This window comes from Bos mutus, chromosome 22, assembly GCF_027580195.1.
Source record: "Bos mutus isolate GX-2022 chromosome 22, NWIPB_WYAK_1.1, whole genome shotgun sequence".
Lineage (NCBI taxonomy): Eukaryota > Metazoa > Chordata > Mammalia > Artiodactyla > Bovidae > Bos > Bos mutus.
Window position 1 is genome coordinate 7,433,572 of NC_091638.1, and position 22,156 is coordinate 7,455,727.

Here is a 22,156-nt window from a genome sequence, read left to right on the forward strand (position 1 = left end):
GGCTTTGTGGATCAGGAATCTGAGGTCAATAGCAGCCCCCATTTGGCCTGTCAGTCCCTCAGATACCATCGAAGTGGAGTGGCTGTGGCTAGTTTGATATTTCTCGTTTGATAATTGTTCTGTCCACTTGAAGTCAGAACGTTTTCTAGAACTCTCAGTATGGGTTGTCTTTATCTATCATCTATCTATCTATCTATAACTCTAGTCCAGGCCAGGCTGATCAGGAAAATAGTGGGCAGGATTCTAGGAGGAAATAACAAGCTTTGGTTCACGGATTCATTCAGTAAAATTCATTCAGTTAAGTTCAAGTCCTCTGGGCCAGAAACAACTCTGAACAGTGGGACTGAGGCCAGAACGGTGGGATTGAGGCCAGAATTCGGGAGAGAAAGTCTGCTTTCCTTGGTATGCTGCTGCTGCTGCTGCTAAGTCGCTTCAGTCGTGTCCGACTCTGTGCGACCTTGGTATAGTCCTTCGTAATTTGGGGAATTTCAACTATTTTTCAGTTTAGTTCAGTCGCTCAGTGGTGTCCGACACTTTGCGACCCCATGAATCGCAGCACGCCAGGCCTCCCTGTCCGTTGCCAACTCCCGGAGTTTACTCAAACTCATGTCCATTGAGTCAGTGATGCCATCCAACCATCTCATCCTCCGTCATCCCCTTCTCCTCCTGCCCTCAATCTTTCCTAACATCAGGGTCTTTTCCAATGAGTCAGTTCTTCACATCAGTATTGGATGCGAAAGTATTGGAGTTTCAGCTTCAGTATCAGTCCTTCCAATGAATATTCAGGACTGATTGCCTTTAGGATGGACTGGTTGGATCTCCTCGAAGTCCAAGGGACTTTCAAGAGTCTTCTCCAACACCACAGTTCAAAAGTCAACTATGTTTAGCTGTTCAAAAAAAATTTGTAAAGGAAGAACAGGGAGGCTAATATGAGTAGCCAACAGGAGAATGGTCTCAGGACCCCCACCCACCGAAGGCAGGGGCCTTAAATATGACAGGTGAGTTTTGGGAGCCCAGAAAACCCTGGTGGCTGGCTTCCCTTCATAGGCCTACCAGAATTCCCTTTGCTGGGAAGCGAAAGGACATTTCAGGACTTCCCTGATGGTCCGGTAGGTAAGATTCCATGCTGCTAATGCAGGGGCCTGGGTTCCATCCCTGGTCAGGGAGCGAGATCCCCCATGCTGCAACTAATCAGCCAAATACATAAATTATTAAATATGTTTTAAAAAGAAAGAAAAGGGGGCTTTTTTTTCTTTTCTTTTTTTGCCACACCATGCAGTATGCAAGATCTTAGTTCCCCAACCAGAGACTGAACCCATGTCTCCTGCAAGAGAAGATCGGAGTCCTAATCACTGGATCACCCAGGAATTCTTAAGGGATTTCTTCATTATGATCCAAAATAGACATGAGTTTAGGGTGCTGCTTGGCTGGACTTTCTCACCTTCAGAATCCCACTCTGTTGGAGAAAGCCCTTAATTAGGTGGAACAGCCCTGACCCAACCTGCAGAGCTAGTGTCTCTCTTTTTAGAGAGTGATCCCACTGAATTAAAATTCAATTAATCCAACTTTAAGGGCAAGAAAGACTATTTGTGAAAAATCATTAAACAGCACATAAAATCCTTTGAGGAAGGGGGAATACTAGATACAGCCTGGCTTTTGTTAAGACACTTTGGGCCCAATGAGTTAACTTTTTTGAGGAATTTTAACAAGATAGTGGTCAAAGTGGAATTTGTCCATGTCGTTTATTTAAGGTTTTACAAGGCCCTGCAAAGAGTCCTCCCCTGAGTCTGGACAAGAAGAGGGTTTAGTAACAACGTGGTGAGACCTATGAGGAAACCAAGCAACTGGCCTTGATGCTCCAAAAATGTCAGGTCTTGGGAATTCCCTGGTGGGCCAGTGGTTCAGACTCTGGGCTTCCACAGCAGGGGCCATGGGTTCCATCCCTGGTCAGGGAACTATAATTCCCCCATGCCTCGTGGGGCAGCCAAAAAAAAAAAAAAAAAAAGTAAGGTCCTAAAAGACACAGGAGGGCTGAGGGTCTGCCCTGATTAAAGAGGATTGTCCTCCTGAATAGCACAGGAAACTCTGCTCAGTGTTATGTGCCAGGCTGGGTGGCAGGAGGGTTTGGAAGAGAATGGATTCATGTGTATGTATGACTGAGTCTTTTGCTGTCCACCTGTAACTATCACACATTTTTAATCAGCTATTTTCCAATATAAAATAAAAAGTTAAAAAACAAAAAAATTTTAAAAGTGTGTATTTTGCTCTCTGCGCCCGCTTGCGCCCAGACCCCATCGGCTGGGCCTTCTGGGTCGGCGGTGCGGGTGTATTGGGCTCATTGCATGGAACGAAGGCTAGTGAAGGCCCTGTGGCGGCCTCCATGCCCAAGACCTCCAGGCCTAGAGAGGTGGAGCTTCGAGAGGCTGAAGAGAGATTCTCCCAGCAGAGCCACTGGGCTGCGGGGATTCCCTTCCTAACAGGGCGGGCAGGATGTGGGGCCATGTTGAAGTTGGAATGACCTCAGAGGCTAAGGAGAAAGCACTGCCTTCTGAAGACTCTGTCCTTCTTCAGGAAGAGGAGGAAATGCCCAGATTACAGGGGCTTCCCTGGTGGCTCAGTGGTAAAGAATCCGCCTACCAATGCAGGAGACACAGCTTCGACCCCTCGTCTGGGAAGATCCTACGTGCGGCGGAGCAACCAAGGCTATGCACCACAACTGTTGAGCTTGTGCTCTAGAGCCTGGGAACAGCAACTATTGCACCTACTAAAGCCCATGAGCCCTAGAGCCTGTGCTCTGCAACAAGAGAAGCCTCTACAGTGAGAAGTCTGCGCACTGCAACTAGGCAAGAGCCTACGTGCAGCAACGAAGACCCAGCACAGCCAAAACTAAATACAATTATATTAAAAAATAATAATAATAAAATAAAAGTGTGTATTTTACTGCTGAAAGAAATAGAGACACATATAAAAATAATAATAAAATAAAAGAGGATTGGAGAGACAGGAGCTCGGACTGTGGCCTGTGGTCCTGGACTGGACCCTAGGAAGGGAAAAACAAACTCTCCCGGAAAGGAGCTGATTGAGACAACTGGCGAAATGTGAATACAGTCTGTGCATGAGATAGTAGTCTTGTAGCAATGCTAAATTTCCTGATTTAGACACTGTACTTTGGTTACATAAGATAATGTTTGTATTCTTAGGAAAGGCACAGGAAGTGATTAAGAACAGAGAAGGTCATTGAACTCCCTCCCAAATGGTTCACAAAAACAATTTTTAATCTATAGCTATAGGTATTTTACATCTATCTGTATTTTATATATAGGTACACATTTAACATATATACATGCACAATACACATACATTATGTGCTATCTACATATTATCTGTATATAATAATACACATGTATGGGACGTCTCTAGTGGTCCAGTGGTTAGGACTCTATACTTTCAATGCAGGAGCCCCGGGTTTGATCCCTGGTCAGGGAACTTGGATCCCTAGCCAAAAATGAATTCATTAACTAAAATAATTATAATACACATGTATATATGGAGAGAGAGAGAGGGTGTGACCATGAATATGGGGAAAAGGTTAATCTTTAGGGATCCTGGGTGAAGGATAGGTGGGAATTCTTTGTATTGTCATTGTAATTTTTCTCTCCATCTAAAATGATTTTGAAATACAAAGTTAGAAAAAATAAAAATCAGTAAAACTGATAAATTAAGAAGAGATAAAAGCTAGGAAAGGGGACTTCCCTGGTGGTCCAGTGGCTAAGACTCTGTGCTCTCAATGCAGGGGGCCCAGGTTCCATCCCTAGTCAGGGAACTAGACCTCATATGCCTCAACTAAGAGTTTGCATGCCCCTACTAAGACAGCCCACATGCTACAGTGAAGATCGAGGATCCTAAGTGTGACAATTAAGACTTGGCACAGGCAAAAAAAAAAAAAAAAAAAAGCTAAGAAAGAAAGAAAGAGGCAGGAAGGAATGAAGGAACGAAGAAGGAAGAACAGTTTATGGCACTAAAGGAAACAGACAAAATGTTCATGTCTGATGACACATTTATTGGTTTCCTCCTGCCCTAAAATAGGTACCAACAAACTGCACAAGAATTAGGAATCCCCCTAAGAGAGATTTCTAAGCAGACTGGGAAGACCAAAGTCACCTGCCTGCAGTCACTGAAAATGCATGGTCATCCATGTGTCTAGAGTTCAACCAAGAGTTCCTGAAGGCCACTGGAGCCCAGACCCCAGCTGATGACTTAGCTCTGCCTCCAAGGAGCTGGCAGTTGCATACGGGAGAGAGATGTGTAAAGTGACTGCAACGTGATTTGCCGGGAAACAAGACAGAAGCAGGAATGTGGAAGGAAACCTGCCAGAAATGTCTTACTCCCCAGGTGGAGCACTTGAAGTAGGTTTTGAAGGCTGAGTAGGAGTTTTCCAGTAAAGGGACCTTGTGAGCAATAGTAAAGGGGACCGTCTGCCAAGCACAGAGGTGGAAGACAGGATGCAATACTGAGAGATTGGTCAGCAAGTGGTTTTTCATTGAGCCAAGGCCGCAGGCTGGGGGCTGGACAGGTGAGCCATTGGTGTCAGGCATACAGGAGGTCACGGGTTCTGAGCTGGGGTTGAAAGCCGGTGAGGGGGGGTTGCCTTGGATGCACAGATATCACATTTTGCACACAGACAGAGGGAATGTCAGGTACAAAAGTGCAGAGGTCGGGAATGAGCAAATCCCAAGGTGAAGGTCTGGTAAACACCTTGGAGCCTGGGAGTCTGCCCCAGGTGGGGCTGGGCTGCTCTGCTGCTCCCCTGAGCCTGCACATGTACACTTGAATCTTCAACCTAGATTACTATGGTCAGGGGCAAGGCGGAAAAACAAATGACTTTACATATTTATAACAGAGAGAATTGAATGGAGAGGTTCGGCTGGACAGGAGATAGAACCCAGAGGTCAGGCAGAGCCATGGCCTCCAACTTTTTTGGCACCAAGCACCGGTTTTGTGGAAGATCATTGTTCCACATACCCAGAATTGACGGGCTGGTTTGAGGCTGATTCAAGAGCACTACATTCATTGTGCACTTAATTTCTAATCTAATGTCCCAACTAGTAGGACAGGAGGTACCGGTCTGCTGCCCTGAGCTACAGCTGGAAGCCACGGCCACTTCATCTGGCTGGAAGGCCAAAGGAGGGGATGGATGTACTGAACCCAGGGGTCCCCTGCTGGAAGCCAGAATCACAGCAGGCCTGGAGATGGAACCAGGAAGAGATGCAACCATGGCTGGAGACTAGAGCTGCTACCCAAGGCAGAGAGAGAAGTGGACAAAGTCCTGGACTTTCTCTTCTTTTAGCTCTCTAATCAACCGTGTGTGTGTATGCTGTGCCCAGCCGTGTCCCACTCTTTGCGACTCCATGGACTATCACCTGCCAGACTCCTCTGTCCATGGGATTTTCCAGTAAAGAATACTAGAGTGGGTGGCCATGCTCTTCTCCAGGGGGTCTTCCTGACCCAGGGATCGAACCTGCGTTTCTTGTGTCTTCTGCATTGGCAGGCGAATTCTTTCCCACTAGAGCCAGCTGGAAAGTGTGTGTGAGTCGCTCAGAGTGTCAGACTCTGCGACCCCATGGACGGAAGCCCACCAGGCTCTTCTGCTCAAGGGATTTCTCAGGCAAGTATACTGGAGTAGGTTGCCATTTCCTTCTCCATGGGATCTTCCCAACCCAGGAATTGAAGCCCGGTCTCCTGCATTGCAGGCAGATTCTTTACCATCTAAGTCACCAGAGAAGCTCTCTCTAATCAACTACTGGCTTCCTATTGGCCAAACCCAGCCAGAATCTGACTCAGGAACCTGGGAGCAGGACCTGGAGTTATCAGCCCTCTGACTCTCAGAACAGAGCTGGACAGAGAACAGATCTGAGGGCATACAGGACCAGAAGTAGCCTAGCCAGGACGTCTCCGGGAATTGCTTTCTGTCTTACACATAGGTTGCACAGTCCTTTTAGTAACATGATCAAGCCAAACTCACTCAATTCCCCAACATTCTGTAACCTGGGAAATGTATCCAAGTATCCAACTACTCAGGCAAAAAACTTTGGAGTCATCCCCTTTCCCACCTCTTGATTGCTATCTTTTTTCATTCAAGCCATCAGCACATCTTACTAACTCAACTTTCAAACTGCAGTGTATTTCATTACCTTGAGTAGGCACATTTTTCCATATGGTAATCATGGTATATGCGTGTTATCCATTGCCTGCCTGCCGCCTTATAAACCATTCCTATGGCAGAAAGTGAAGAGGAACTCAAAAGCCTCTTGATGAAAGTGAAAGTGGAGAGTGAAAAAGTTGGCTTAAAGCTCAACATTCAGAAAACGAAGATCATGGCATCCGGTCCCATCACTTCATGGCAAATAGATGGGGAACCAGTGGAAACAGTGTCAGACTTTATTTTTCTGGGCTCCAAAATCACTGCAGATGGTGACTGCAGCCATGAAATTAAAAGACGCTTACTACTTGGAAGGAAAGTTATGTCCAACCTAGATAGCATTTTCAAAAGCAGAGACATTACTTTGCCAACAAAGGTCTGTCTAGTCAAGGCTATGGTTTTTCCTGTGGTCATGTATGGATGTGAGAGTTGGACTGTGAAGAAGGCTGAGCGCCGAAGAATTGATGCTTTTGAAGTGTGGTGTTGGAGAAGACTCTTGAGAGTCCCTTGGACTGCAAGGAGATCCAACCAGTCCATTCTGAAGGAGATCAGCCCTGGGATTTCTTTGGAAGGAATGATGCTAAAGCTGAAACTCCAGTACTTTGGCCACCTCATGTGAAGAGTTGACTCAGAGGATGAGATGGCTGGATGGCATCACTGACTCGATGGACGTGAGTCTGAGTGAACTCTGGGAGTTGGTGATGGACAGGGAGGCCTGGCGTGCTGTGATTCATGGGGTCACAAAGAGTCGGACACGACTGAGCGACTGATCTGATCTGATCTGAAATGAAGTTGCATAAACAATCACCATTTTACTATGCTCACAGGTTGTGTGGGTCTGGAATTCAGACAAGACAGAGCAGAGGTGCTGGCTGGTGTCAGCTTCACAGTGCCTGAAATCTCAGCTGGGAAGATTTGAACAGCTGGGGCGATTCTAAGGGTTTGAGACTAGAATCATCTAGAGATGACTTCACACATATATCTAACTTCATAGCTGGGAAGCCATGAATAGTTGGGGCTCCCTGGAAATCTATTCATCCATCATAATCGATCTAATAATCTATCATTTCTCTACCTGTCCATCTCTCCATCCATCATTATAAATGTTCAGAACCTCTCCACATGGCCCCTTTATTATGGTAGCTCAGGGTTTTCAAGATGAGTGCCCCATTGAGCAAAGTCTTGTTACAACCTTGTGTCCTAGTTCAGATCAGATCAGTCGCTCAGTCGTGTCCGACTCTTTGCCACCCCATGAATCGCAGCACGCCAGGCCTCCCTGTCCATCACCAACTCCTGGAGTTCACTCAGACTCACGTCTATGTGATGTGAGTCAGTGATGCCATCCAGCCATCTCATCCTCTGTCATTCCCTTCTCCTCCTGCCCCCAATCCCTCCCAGCATCAGAGTCTTTTCCAATGAGTCAACTCTTCGCATGAGGTGGCCAAAGTACTGGAGTTGCAGCTTTAGCATCATTCCCTTCAAAGAAATCCCAGAGCTGATCTCCTTCAGAATGGACTGGTTGGATCTCCGTGCAGTCCAAGGGACTCTCAAGAGTCTTCTCCAACACCACAGTTCAAAACATCAATTCTTCGGCGCTCAGCCTTCTTCACAGTCCAACTCTCACATCCATACATGACCACAGGAAAAACCATAGCCTTGACTAGACGAACCTTTGTTGGCAAAGTAATGTCTCTGCTTTTGAATATGCTATCTAGGTTGGTCATAACTTTCCTTCCAAGGAGTAAGCTTCTTTTAATTTCATGGCTGCAGTCACCATCGGCAGTGATTTTGGAGCCCAGAAAAATAAAGTCTGACACTGTTTTCCCCATCTATTTGCCATGAAGTGATGGGACCGGATGCCATGATCTTCGTTTTCTGAATGTTGAGCTTTAAGCCAACTTTTTCACTGTCCACTTTCACCTTCATCAAGAGGCTTTTTGGTTCCTCTTCATTTTCTGCCATAAGGGTGGTGTCATCTGCATATCTGAGGTTATTGATATTTCTCCCGGCAATCTTGATTCCAGCTTGTGTTTCTTCCAGTCCAGCGTTTCTCATGATGTACTCTGCGTATAAGTTAAATAAGCAGAGTGACAATATACAGCCTTGACGTACTCCTTTTCCTATTTGGAACCAGTCTGTTGTTGCATGTCCAGTTCTAACTGTTGCTTCCTGACCTGCATACAAATTTCTCAAGAGGCAGATCAGGTGGTCTGGTATTCCCATCTCTTGAAGAATTTTCCACAGTTTATTGTGACCCACACAGTCAAAGGCTTTGGCATAGTCAATAACGCAGAAATAGATGTTTTTCTGGAACTCTCTTGCTTTTTCCATCATCCAGCGGATGTTGGCAATTTGATCTCTGGTTCCTCTTCCTTTTCTAAAACCAGCTTGAAGATCAGGAAGTTCACGGTTCACATATTGCTGAAGCCTGGCTTGGAGAATTTTGAGCATTACTTTACTAGCATGTGAGATGAGTGCAATTGTGTGGTAGTTTGAGCATTCTTTGGCATTGCCTTTCTTTGGGATTGGAATGAAAACTGACCTTTTCCAGTCCTGTGGCCACTGCTGAGTTTTCCAAATTTGCTGGCATATTGAGTGCAGCACTTTCACAGCATCATCTTTCAGGATTTGGAACACAACCTAAAACTATTAGGTGTACAGCAAAGTGATTCACACATATATAGTCTTTTTCAGACTTTTCCATTACAGGTTATTACAAGATATTGAGGGGGGCTTCCCTTGTAGCTCAGTCGGTAAAGAATCTGCCTGCAGTGCAGGAGACCTGGGTTCAATCCCTGTGTTGAGAAGATCCCCTGGAGAAGGAAATGGCAACCCATTCCAGTATTCTTGCCTGGAAAATGTCATGGACAGAGGAGCCTGGTGGTCTGCAGTCCATGGGGTTGCAAAAAGTTGGGCACGACTGAGCGACTAACACTTACTTACTTACAAGATACTGAATATAAGTCTCTGTACTATATAGTAGGACCTTGCTGTTTATCTGTTTTATTATTTTTAGTTTTGGCCACGAGGCATGTGGGATCTTAGTTTCCCGACCAGGGACTGAACTCACACTTTTTACATTGGAAGCATGGAGTCTTAACCACTGGACTGCCAGGGAATTCTCCTTGTTTATTTATTTTATATAAAGTTGTACATATCTGTTAATACCAATTCCCAATTTACTAGCAGATATTTTATCCCAATTTTATAGAAAAGGGAAACAAGGTGTAGAGAAAGATTTTTACATACAGTAAAAAATTCACAATCCCTAAAAGAATAAATTGACATGGTCCTAGATGCTTCACCTTTTACTACTAAATTCAAGCGCTGGTCTTTGGGTGTCTGACCTTGACGTTCTAGTTTATGCAGTGTCTTCAGAGAATTCTGTGCACTGGCCACTGTGAGGGAACCGTTGGGCCAGAAGTGCTCTAGGTTTAGTAGTAGTGATTCTGCCAAAGTTGATGTTGTAACATGAATATGCAAATGTCAAAAATTAGCAGAGGTCTTGGTCCATATATCAGCGGACAATTTTGTCTGTTTTGTCTGTATATTTTGCAGCCTTAAAGTCCTCAGTGACAAGTTTCTTCTGATGTGTTCTTATTCTAGGGTTTTAACCCTTTGTATCTTTAATGTTAGGACTTGTCTGCTAGAGGTCTTTATTCTTTAAAACTCTTTTTGAGGAACTTCTCTGGTGGCCCAGTGGCTAAGACTCCCAAGGCAGGCAGGGGGCCTGGGTTCCATCGCTGGTCAGGGAACTAGATTCAACAAGCTGCAACCAAGACCCAGCGCAGCCAAATAAAGTACATATATATTTTTTAAAGTGATTAAAATGGTAAATTAGAAAAAAAAAAAACTCCTTTTGTTTTCTGCAACACTATCTGTGGTTAACAAAAAAGATTCTTCCTCTGCTTCAATATTTGATAGTTGACATCTAAAGAGAATTCTCCATATATAAAACCCATACTCTCTGAAGATTATGGAAAATGACATCTTTCAGATTTCTAGAAGTTTAAGTGTCATGCAACAAAGCAGGAGCCCCTGTTTCTCTTATGGACCTCATTTCAATATACCATTTACAGTTTGACAGAATGTATAATGTAAGATTTCTCTTGTTCTGTAGTTTATATTTATTTACAGATAAATATCATACAGATATTTTTTCGAATCGTGTGATTTAAAATTTTTCTTCCTTGCTATGATTCACACTTATGTAGGAGAGCACTTTTGATTGAATTAAACTTTTGGTTTGATTGCATTTGCACTACATTAAATTTTTTAATGCATGTTCTGATTTTTAAAAAATATTTATTTGGCTGCATCGGGTCTTATTGCTGCACTTGGGATCTTGGATCTTCACTGCAGCCTGTGGGATCTTTAGTTGCGGCGTGTGAACTATTACTTGCAGCATGTGGGATCTAGTTCCTGACCAGGGATTGAACCTGAGCCCCCTGCGTTTCGAGTACAGACTGTTAGCCATTGGACCACCAGGGAAGTCCTCATTTTGGACTGGACTGAAATAAGCCATGTCTTAATGTATGTGATAAACATTTAAAACTTTAATCCATGAGGTTCTCTTTTTTGGCTCTGTATATCCAATGCACTATTTCTTTGGTGAGTGTGTAAGATTTAATAGCTCCATTGTGTGACTTGACAATGACATTTTGGGAAACATTCCCAGCGGTAATGTTGTCTACAGTAGTTCTCATCGGATGCTAGACTTTTCAAAACCACTTTTCTAATAAATTTTGTTGTGAAAACTTAAAAAAAAAAAACAGATAAATTGAGCTTCATTAAAATGTAAAATTCATTCAAAAGAGAATGAAGACACAGACTGGGAGAAAAATCTCTGCAAAGCATGTATCTGATAAAGGATTCATAGCCAAAATGCATGAAGAACTCTGAATTAATAAGGAAGCAAAAAACCCAATTTTTAAAAAGCAAAAGCTGTAAACAGACACTGCACTAAAGAAGATCTATGATTTTTAAATAAAACACATGAAAAAAGGCTCAATATCATTAGACATCAGGGAAACACAAATTAAAGCCACAGAGAGCTACCACCATTCACCTATGCTGCTAAGTCGCTTCAGTTGTGTCCGACTCTGTTCGACCCCAGAGACGGCAGCCCACCAGGCTCCCCCGTCCCTGGGATTCTCCAGGCAAGAACACTGGAGTGGGTTGCCATTTCCTCCTCCAATGCATGAAAGTGAAAAGTGAAAGTGAAGTCGCTCAGTTGTGCCCGACTCTTAGCGACCCCGTGGACTGCAGCCTACCAGGCTCCTCCGTCCATGGGATTCTCCAGGCAAGAGTACTGGAGTGGGGTGCCATTGCCTTCTCTGCCATTCACCTATAAGAATGGCTAAAATGAAACAAAACACGTAACTGACTGTACAAAGCTTGGTGAGGATGTGGACGAGACTGAACTCACATTCTGTGGGTAGAAATGTAAAATGGTACAAGCACTATTTAAAACCACTTTGTGGTTCCTTGAAAAGTTAATACACACCTGCCATGTGATCCAGCCATCCCACACACATGTATTTTTCCAAGAGAAAATAGATACTAGTCCAAAGAAAGATTTGTGTATGAATATTTATAGCAATCTTATTTGTAATGGCCAAAGCTTGAAAACAAACCCAAATGACCCATAAAACAAAATGACCCATAAACCAAGCAAACTGGTAAGTCAGCAAATTGCAGAGCATCCATACCATGGAATATTACTCAGCAATAGTATTACTGAGAAGAAAGGCAGTACCTATCCACACATCATTATGAATTAATCACAAAGTAAATATGCACATAAATCGGAAGATTGGGAATGACACATACACACTTCTATATATATAATAGATAGCTGATAAGGACCTACTGTATAGTACAGGGACCTCTACTCAATACTCTGTAATGACCTCTATGGGAAAAGAATCTCAAAAAGAGTGGAGATATGTACATGTATAATGAAATCACTTTTCTGTACACCTGAAACTAACACAATATTGTAAATCAACTATACTCCAATAAAAATTAAAAACAAATAGCAAAGTAATTATGCTGAGTTAAAGAAGCCAGAGCTCCATACCCCCAAGAAAAGTACAAATTATACAAAAGAACATGTATTATAGGGTTCCATGTACATAAAACTCTAGAAAATGCAAACCAACCTATAGTTATAGAAAGCAATGGGTGATAGCCTGGGGAGAGGTTACATGGTGGGTTTATCAAAGGGTCCAAGAAAAACTTCGGGGAGTGAGATACATTTGTTCTCTTGCTGTGGTGACATCCATATATCCAAACTTACCAAACTGTGTACTTTTAAAAGTGTGTAGTTAATTTACTGTATGTCAATTATACCTCAATTAAACTGTTTTATTTATTTTTTGGTCATGCAGCTTGTGGGATCTTAGTTCCCTGACCAGGGAGAGAGGCTGGGCCCTCGGCAGCAAACCACTAGAGTTCCAGGGAATTCCCTAAAGCTGTTTGAAAAAAAAAAGCTGTGTAAAGCTGTTTTGAAAGAAAGAAAGAGAGAGAGAGGAAGGAAAGGAGGAAGAAAGAAAGAAAGGAGGGAAGGGAAGGAGGCAGGGCAAGAGGAAGGAAGAAAGAAACTTAGGGATGTTAATCTGGCAGAAAATGTGGGGCAGGAGGGGAAGGCAGTGTCCATTCGTCTCCTGCTGTGTAACAAATGACCCCCAAATTTAGTGGCTTACAACAACCACATTATTATATTTCACAATTTTGTAAATCTGGAATTCAGATCGGCTCAGTGGAGAGAAGCCCTGTGGCACCAACTGGGTGGTATTCAGACTGGGATGGTCTAGGCGATCCATATGGCTTCCGCCACTTGCCTGGCGCCTGGCGGGGACGGCAGGGAGGCTGGGCTCAAACGGCCCCCTCTCTCTGTCCATGCTGATTCAGGGACCCTCCATGTGGGTCCCTCTTGACTTCCCTCTTGACTTCCTGTACCCTGAGCCACTATGGAGACCAAGGTGGAAGCCGTCAGGTCTTTCAGAGACGGGGCCGGAACAGGCAGAGCATCCCTTCTGCCATACTCTGTACTGGCTGAAGCAGCCAGGCGCCAGCCCAGACTCTAGGGGAGGGGCAACAGACCCCACCTCTCAGGGAAAGCCTTGAGTTGGAACGGTCTGGCCAGGCTGAAGACTTACTGGGTGCTAAGCAGATGAGTTGGGTATCTATGGGTAGTGGGAAGTGCTTGTGTGGAAGACGTACAGAAAGGGAGATTTGAGACAGGGCAGAGACGTCCTTAGGCTTCCCTAGTGGCTCAGTGGTAAAGAATGTGCCTGCCAACACAGGAGACTCGGATTGGATCCCTGGGTCAGGAAGATCCCCTGGAGAAGGAAATGGCAACCCACTCCAGTATCCTTGCCTGGGAAATCCCATGGACAGAGGAGCCTGGCCGGCTTACAGTCCGTGGGGTTGTAAAAGAGTGGGACATGACTTAGTGACTAAACAACAGAGAGGTCCTTGGCCATCAGGGTGAGCAGTCTGACTTCTTTAGGTAAAAGGGAGCCCTTTCAGCTACAAAATTGGAGACTCTGGAATAAGAGGCCGGTCAGGCTTAACAGTATGTATTGATTTATGTGTCTTTTGATTTTCTGCTGTTTATTTAAAAGACAACTTTTATAGTTTCTGCCCCCCGACTATGAAAGACACACATTTCATTTCATAAAACATAAGGTGAGACCTACGCTTAAACCTGGTGGGCCACACGCAGCTACTGCGGGGTCTTGAGCTGTGAGTGACAGGAGGCAAGACCACATCTCTCTATTATGGAGGGGAAGAAGGGCATCATTGGTGATCTGAAATGCTGAGATCCAGGGGAGGGTGACAAAGTTAAGGGGTAGGCAGGCAGTTTGTAAACCCCTCCACTGAATAAACAAAATGAAAACAAAAAGGTAATATTTAACTGTGTGCTTGAACACTTATATGTATTTGGTATTATATTAAGCACTGTACATTTAGCGGCTCATTTAACCCTGATAGGCTAAGTACTTGGCCCAGTCCTGCTATAAGCATGAGGAATCAGAGGCACAGAGAGATTAAGTAACTTGCCTAAGATCACAGAGTGCTGAGCTGGGAGAGAAGCCTGACTGAGCCCTGGAGTACTTTTAACCATGCAAGCTGGATATTGACTTTTCAAGCTTCTTTACTGTAGTCTATAAAGGTCTAGGTGACTAGAGCTTATATATTCTCTAACTTGTTGCTATTCTGGACTCTGGGCTGTTAAAAGCAGCTGACACGTGCTAAGCCACTTCAGTCACTCTTGGAGACCCTATGGACTCATAGCCCACCAGGCTCCTCAGTCCGTGGGGATGCTCCAGGTAAGAATACTGGAGTGGGTTGCCATGCCCTCCTCATTATAATAACTCCAAGGCCAGAGTCAGGGCAGAGTTAAGAGTTCGCCAGGTGTGTTGAACTCCATTCCCCTTCAACTGACAGGATACAGACAAGGATTCAAGGGTAGTCTCTTTGGCTGGTAACACTTCCCCTGCTCCTAGTGGTTTAAAAGAGTTATTATGATATAAAGTGTTTTTTTTTTAATATTCAAAAAGAATATTCTAGTGATTCATGTATTTTAAAATTATGTGAATGTACCAAGGATGATGGTGAAAGATGCAATTTTACATCAAAACAAGCTGGTATATCAAATATTTAATGAAAGGATCAGATTAAAAAAAAAATGTAGTCGCTCTGATGGATGGAAATGTGGTAGAACCCCAAGCCCAGGCCTGAGAGAACGGAAGAGGCCAGTGTCCTCTTTGAAAAGAAAATATGGTTACAGATGAATTTGAGAAAGACTGCAAATTTACTGCCTACATAATTTTAGGGCTTTTTTTTTTTTTTTTAAAGTAGTTCCTTATTAAAATACGAATGATTGATTTTCAGGTTTCAGAAAGATGTTTACGTATTCCCTTTCTAATTTAGGCAAAACTGGACGGCTGCTTGTTCCTCTCTTGCTAAGAAAGGGTGTTTATTAGCTAGGATGGCAATGAAAAATTTAATACTAGTTTATAGCAGGGGACTGTCTTTGACCTTTCATCTGGATATACAGCTCCCGTTCCTCTCATGGATAAGCTACAGCCTTATTAAAATCTCTTCCTAATTTGGTCTTCTCACTACACCATATTTAAAAAAATCGTAACTTTATTTCTCTACAATTGGGATTGAATGAGTTGCTTTAAAAATTTTCCTCTTTCCCAAGGTATGGTGAATTAAGTCTTAATGGAAATTAGATAAGTGCTAATTTAACAATTTACACTGCAGCCCTGCTTCCTGGCAATGTCCTGTCAATTCAGGAAAGGAAAGAAAGGGAAGCTACTTCATGAAGAGAAATCGACGTCTTTTTCCTCCTTCTCTTTCTTTTTGCCTTATTCTGAGCAATTGTCCCCAGGAAACTAACCCACCCTCTGCTGTGGAGTTTGATTCCTCTTTCTGGAGTTACAGTCTTCCTGCTCCTCGGAGATGTCTCAGCTGACTTTCCATCTCTGCCATCCACTTGCAAGATATTTAGAGTCATAGGACCAGAAGAGCTGCTAATTCTCCCCTCCCCCTCTCTGGTCATCTTTTTTTTTTTTAAACCTTTTTAGATGCTGGTGGGTGGGGCCAACCAAGAGGGAGACAGCAGGTCTGGCCCATCCCTTTTCTGACCCTCTGGGGCCATCTTCCTTCTGGCAATTCTCTTCCCCCATCTGTTTTCCTCTTGTTTTTGTTAAAAAAAAAAAAAAAAAGAAATTAAAAACAATCAAAGAAAGGAAAAGAAACAAAAACCACAGAATACATCCACACCTCTGTTGAAGCAAGGCCAGCGTGGTACAAAATTCTGTAGGAAAATTCATGTGCCAGCATGCACACACTTATTCACAGGTCTCAAACTGGAAGAAACTTGTGTTGGCATGAAAAACTCCTAATATGTATTAAATTTTTATATTGGAGTGTAGCTGATACACAATGTTATTTCTAATATTCAAAGCATAAAATGTTAACTTCTCTTTCATTGGTCAAAGAAGGAAATCTGTCCCCCACCCGCCGCCCCATTTTATTGAGATATAACTGATACGTTCTGGGTTTATTCCATAATAATTTTTGCACTCCTCCCACATTTGGGTGAATGTTCACTCAGTTCAGATTTGCTCCAGGTGCCAAGGAGACAGCAGCAGCAGACTAGGTCTGCCGGCTTGTCCTAGAGTTCTTCCCATCTCAAGGCAGCACCAGGCCCCATGATGGCTTTGTCCCACTAGGGTGGTGTTTCTGCAGCATGGGGCCTTCAGCATGTTAAGAGTTCCCTGCAAATCTCTGTGAAATCTGGTGAGCTGCAAATGTGTATGTAGTTTTTTTCTTTTATATTTCACATTTATGATACAAGCATGGATGTTTAGCTTGGGCACCAAGTTATTATTTTTTGAACTTAGTTTACAGCCAGTTTTAAATGCCAGATCTTAAATGGCATATCTAGAAGTTTTGACAAATGTACACACAAATACCCTTTCATTTCCCCAGAAGGTTCTCTCCTATCCCCTTTCCCAGTCACTACTCTCTCACCCTCGAGGGTTCTTTTCCTATCTCAAAGCTTAGTTATGCCTGTTCTAGAATTTTCCGTATATAGAATCACAGTTTGAACTTTGTGTTTGGTTCCTTTCTTCTAACATGATGTTTTTGAGATTCATCCAGGTTGTTTGCAGAAGTGGGAGCCAAGCTGTCATTCACAGCTTGATGCTGTTAAGACTGGGACAATCGGTCCACCCGATGGCCTCACTATATACCCTCTAAATCCTGCTATTTGGCCCTCTCCACTCTACCAAGTCAGTCTCTCTCCAGGGCCCAGCGAGTTCCTCTAACCAGAACCGCCCAGGCAGCCTCGGGTAGCACCCAGATGGCCGCGGGGCCATCACCCGGGACCTCCCCCGAACAGCTGCCCTCTGCCCCCTATCTCCACCCCCCCAGTAAAACGCCAAAAGAAACTGGCCCCCAGCAGGTCGAAATTCAGATTCGTTTAATTCCAAACTGCGTTGATGTTTAGCTGTTGATCACAGATATGCAGAGTCCTTAAGAAAACGAAAAAAAGAGAAAGAAACCGGTGTCTGGGGCGGGGGTGGGGGTGAGATCTCACGGGCAGTGGATATCAGCCTCTGCAGATTCAGAATGAAATCTTTTCTTTTTTAAATAAACGGAAGAGTCGCTCTCCACTCCGCGCTCAGAGGGTTTCAAAGGTCGTCACACTGAAGCCCGGGGGCGTTCATCTCCCCAGCTGCCGGGAGAAGGGAGGAGGTTGGAAGGAGGAGGGAGGGAGCACACAAAAGCGAGCCGTGCAGAGAGGGCTAATGTTTCCTGTTTGCCTGGAACCCCCTCCTCTGTGTCCCCTCCCCCAGCCCCCTCCCAGCACTCGGGCGGAAGTGAGTTTGCTCCTTTGGAGATTAAAAGGATTCCGAATTCCGATCAGTCCCAATAACCAATGTACTGAGAGGAGGAGGAGGAGAAGGAGGAGGAAGAGGCGGCAAAGCTGAGAAAGGGGGGACGCGCGCGCGTGCACGCACGCAGCCCGAATTGCGGAGTTGTTCAAAGCCCCAGGCGGTCAGGGCGCACAGCGCGAGCCAAGCCCGGTAGGCGCAACGCTGCCGGGGCCACCCGTCTCTCTCGGCGACTCGTTTTCAGAAAGAAGATGACGCGGGCGCGGGCCGGCGGCGTTGACCACGCGGCTCCTGATCTCACCGCGCTGGGCCGTTGCCGGTTCCACTGATTCCGGCGCGCCTCGGTGGTGGTTCCGTCCTCGCGGCTCGGGATCGGAGGGGGGGACCAAGGCGAGGGCGAAATGGCCCGATGACAAAGGAAATGTGATCCCCCTTCGCTGCCAAGGTTTCAGAGAGGACGGACGCGAGGAGGAGGAGGGGCGCGGGGCGCGCGCAGAGCTCGGATAGCATTGCACGACGGCTCGCGCGGAGCAGGCAGCGGGTACATCTAATATCTTCCTGCCGATGAATAATTCACGACGGCCCTCGGGGACCTGCGGCCCCGCGCAGCGGCGCGGCTAAACCGGAGGAGAAGGAGCGCGTGGGAGGCGCCCAGGCCCTACAAGGCCGGGGCAAGAGGGCCCCGGGCCGCGTGGGGCGCGCGTGCGTGTTAAGCGCCGGCAGCTCCGCGGGGCTCGGCGGGCGCGCGGGAGACTCCAGGCGCGTGGGGCGCGCGTGCGTACTACCCGCGTGCGGCCGCGGCGGGCCCCACTATCTGCAGCTGCGGCGGGGCTCACCGCCCTTGCAGAGAGGCCGCGCCCGGCCGTGCGCAAGCCCGGAGCGCAGCACGCCGGGCCACCCAGGAGCCCCTGGCCGCCGCGTCATGCGGTGGGGCGGCTGGCATCGCGCGGGGGGACACGGGCTCGGCGTCGCGCCGCTCCCGCCTTTACTAGTTTGGGGAGCCTTCCTGTCCCAAGAAGAGACTAAATCCATTTAAAGAAAAGCCCACGCACGATATACTCGTCGAACCAAATTCTGCCTCTCAAGCCGGGACTGGGATTGCACAGCGGACTTAACTTGGGGGTGGGGGACAATTCCCCTCGGCTGGCGAGAAGCTAAGCTGCAGCTGCTCCAGGAGTCCTCTGACCTCCCTGCCCCCGCTCGCCCCTCGCGTGTCGGGACTTGTTCCGGCGCTCCCGCCTCGGAAGGCGCACGGCTCCCGCGTCCTCCTCCGGGAGAAATCCTTGTCGCCTCTGGAAAGTGGCATTTAATGCCCGCTGCGTCGCGGGTGGCAGCGCGCGGGCCGGACGCGGCGAGGCCGAGCCGGCCGCGCCGCTCTGGTGCCGGCTCCCGTGCGTAGGCCTAATCGATGCCTTTTTTCTGAGTGAGTCGGCGGCTCCCCCACCCACCTCGTCGGCGCTCTCCTCCTCCTCTTCCTCTCTGGTCTCCTCCCTCCTCCGGGCCTGGTTGCAAATGGCTTCGTTCCCTGAGACCGACTTCCAGATCTGCCTGCTGTGCAAGGAGATGTGCGGCTCGCCGGCGCCGCTCTCCTCCAACTCGTCGGCGTCGTCGTCATCCTCGCAGACGTCCACGTCGTCGGGGGGCGGCGGCGGGGGCCCTGGGGCCGCGGCGCGCCGCCTGCACGTCCTGCCCTGCCTGCACGCCTTCTGCCGCCCGTGCCTCGAGGCGCACCGGCTGCCGGCGGCGGGCGGCGGCGGCGGCGCGCCGGGAGAGCCGCTCAAGCTGCGCTGCCCCGTGTGCGACCAGAAGGTCGTTCTGGCCGAGGCGGCGGGCATGGACGCACTGCCCTCGTCCGCCTTCCTGCTCAGCAACCTGCTCGACGCCGTGGTGGCCACGGCCGACGAGCCGCCGCCGAAGAACGGGCGGGCCGGCGCCGCAGCGGGCGCGGGCGGCCACGGCAGCAACCATCGGCACCACGCGCACCACGCGCACCCGCGCGCGGCCGCCTCGGCGCCGCCGCCGCCGCTCCCTCCCGCGCCGCCGCCGCCTGCGCCGCCGCGCTCGGCGCCTGGCGGCCCCGCAGGCTCCCCGTCGGCGCTGCTGCTGCGCCGGCCCCATGGCTGCAGCTCCTGCGACGAGGGCAACGCGGCCTCGTCGCGTTGCCTCGACTGCCAGGAGCACCTGTGCGACAACTGCGTCCGCGCGCACCAGCGCGTGCGCCTCACCAAGGACCACTACATCGAACGCGGCCCGCCAGGTCCCGCTGCAGCCGCTGCTGCGGCGGCGGCGCAACAGCTCGGGCTCGGGCCGCCCTTCCCAGGCGCTCCCTTCTCCCTCCTCTCCGTCTTCCCGGAGCGCCTCGGCTTCTGCCAGCACCACGACGACGAGGTGAGTGTGGGGACCGCTCCCGCGGGGGACTGAGGCCCGGCGACTTGGGCAGCGGGTCTGGGCCCCAGGGGAGCTGCGGGGGTGTTCGCAGGGGTCTCCGGGCAGGTCCCCGACTGAAGGAGAGAGTCTTCTCCCCCTTCCGGATTTTTACATTTTTCTTTTTGACTACGTGGCAGTCAACTGCCATGGAGCCGACGACCCTGTGTGTGCGGAGAAGAGCTGGCTTCTGTGTGCTGGCCACAGAGGGTCCCAGACGCGAACTTCCCCTCCTCCCGCTTCCATATCTAATTTTCTGGCTGGCCAAACGTGGTAATCGCTGTCTCCAGTATAGGCAGGAGCTGGGGTAACACAGATGTTTGACTGTGTAGACCTGGCCTCCGTGGCCGAGGGTCCCTACTCTGCTCCCCCAGACAGCTCCCGAGGTTGGAGATACCCCCCCTCTTTAGAGACTTTGGTTTCCTCATTTCTGTTTGACAAAACGGGCAGGCTATTGTTTTAAGTAAGGCACGGGATGGAGGCGTGTGTGTGTGTGCGTGCGTAGATGTGGTCTTGTGGGGGTACACTAGAGGCCTCCTGGCATACTGAGGGCTCCTGTTTAGGTTTTTCCCCCAGTTTAGTTTTGTTTGTTTAAAGTTCCTCGATGGTTGCTTTTAAGTAAGGCATTGGCCAGGAGTTAGGGGATCGAGTGGGTGAGTGTGGGGTACACGTGCCCGAAATGCCCTGGTTTTCCACGTGCGCGATCAGGAGGGCGGACTATACTTGTAGTTGGGATACCTCCTTGTGTGGGATAAGCGGGCAGTTGCGGATCTGTGAGGGCCTTGGGTCTCCACCTCCCGAGGTTCCGTTTCCGTAACGTGGAGAAAAAGCGCGTTCTGGCCCCTGAACCTCCCTTGTGTGGACATGAGCCTCGTGGGCCACCGCTGCGCCCGGAGCTGCGGGTTGGGGGCGGAGGGGGGTACCTTGCTGCTTGCCCTCACCCAGCTGGAAGTCCTCGGGCTGCCCCCGCCTGCCCCGGCTTCGGTCTCTCCGGGAACCGGTTTCCCAGGTTGGGAGGTGTCCCCACCCCGTTCAGCCTGAGGCTCGACTGCCCCTGGGGAACAAGCCGATCCCGGCTGTACGCGGCTCGAACCGGGCACGTAGAGCCCGCGGGCTGAAGGGCAGCCTTTGGGCTCACTTGGCTCTTGGCTGTTGGTGGAATAAACCTTTCTTGTATATTTTTCACCTCGTGTACCACTTTAAAGTTATTGGAGCCCATGAGTGGAAGGGGCCGAACGTTTTGAGGCTCAGCCTCTGCTGAGAGGGTCGGTGCCTTGATGGGATCTACCTGTAGTCCCTCGGGGAGACGTGATGCTAGACTCGCCTTGCAGGGGAATAGGAGTCCTTGTGGGAGTCGCCGCCTGCGAGGTGGGGTAGGCGTGCTGGCTGCGAGCGCGGCTGAGGCTTGCCCCGCGCAGCCTTTTCCACTTCTAACCTGTTATTTGGGGAGGAGGGCGGAGCTATTGCTTGCTGGCCTTAAGCCGGCTTCTTCTATTGGAAAAAAGTTGAAATTCTAATCTACTTCTTGTGGATCCCTCATTTTCAAAGTTTCTTTCTGGGTACGAAGCCTAGGCGGGCCGTTATTCTTTGCCTTCCTTTTTTAAAGCTTTGAATGGACTCTTCTGAAAGTTTTCCCACATTCAGGGCTGAATGTTTCTAGCAGATTCTTTCAAAAAATGGATTGAGGTAAAAGAGATCTGAATCCCAATCTCGGGAATGGAAAGAGGGAACCAACTCACTGGGAAGTTTAGTGTCAACGGGGAGGAGGCGGGAGAGGGCGCCTCGAATCCGCCCCCGTTTCCCTCCTGGCAGGGGCGTAGATGGAACCCTCCCTCTCAGCAGTTGAGTTTAAATGTCAGGTTTTATTTATATTCCCAGTTAAAGATCCGTATACGTTTTATTTGGGTTAAAACAGTACATGCTCAGTGTTGCCAGACTTGTAAAAGGTTTATATACTTTTCAAATTATAAAACCATTCAAATAGTATGGGAGTGTGTGAAGTGAGCGGTGTTCCCCTCACCCTGGGAGGTACCTGGATGCCCTGAACATTTCTATTTTTTAACGTGTGCAGTTCTGATGAAGTTGTTGGGCAGAGGCATTAAGATACTAC

The 22,156-nt window shown here is 48.0% G+C and overlaps 1 protein-coding gene across 1 annotated transcript in view; it reads left to right on the forward strand.

The window, feature by feature from the left end:
* The first annotated feature begins 19,134 nt into the window (after positions 1–19,134).
* The window catches only part of TRIM71 (tripartite motif containing 71), a 60,276-nt gene continuing 57,254 nt past the window's right edge, over positions 19,135–22,156 (forward strand). The window contains exon 1 of the mRNA XM_070359380.1: positions 19,135–20,010. Coding sequence (XP_070215481.1) covers positions 19,135–20,010 — 876 coding nt within the window. The remainder of the gene's footprint in view (positions 20,011–22,156) is intronic.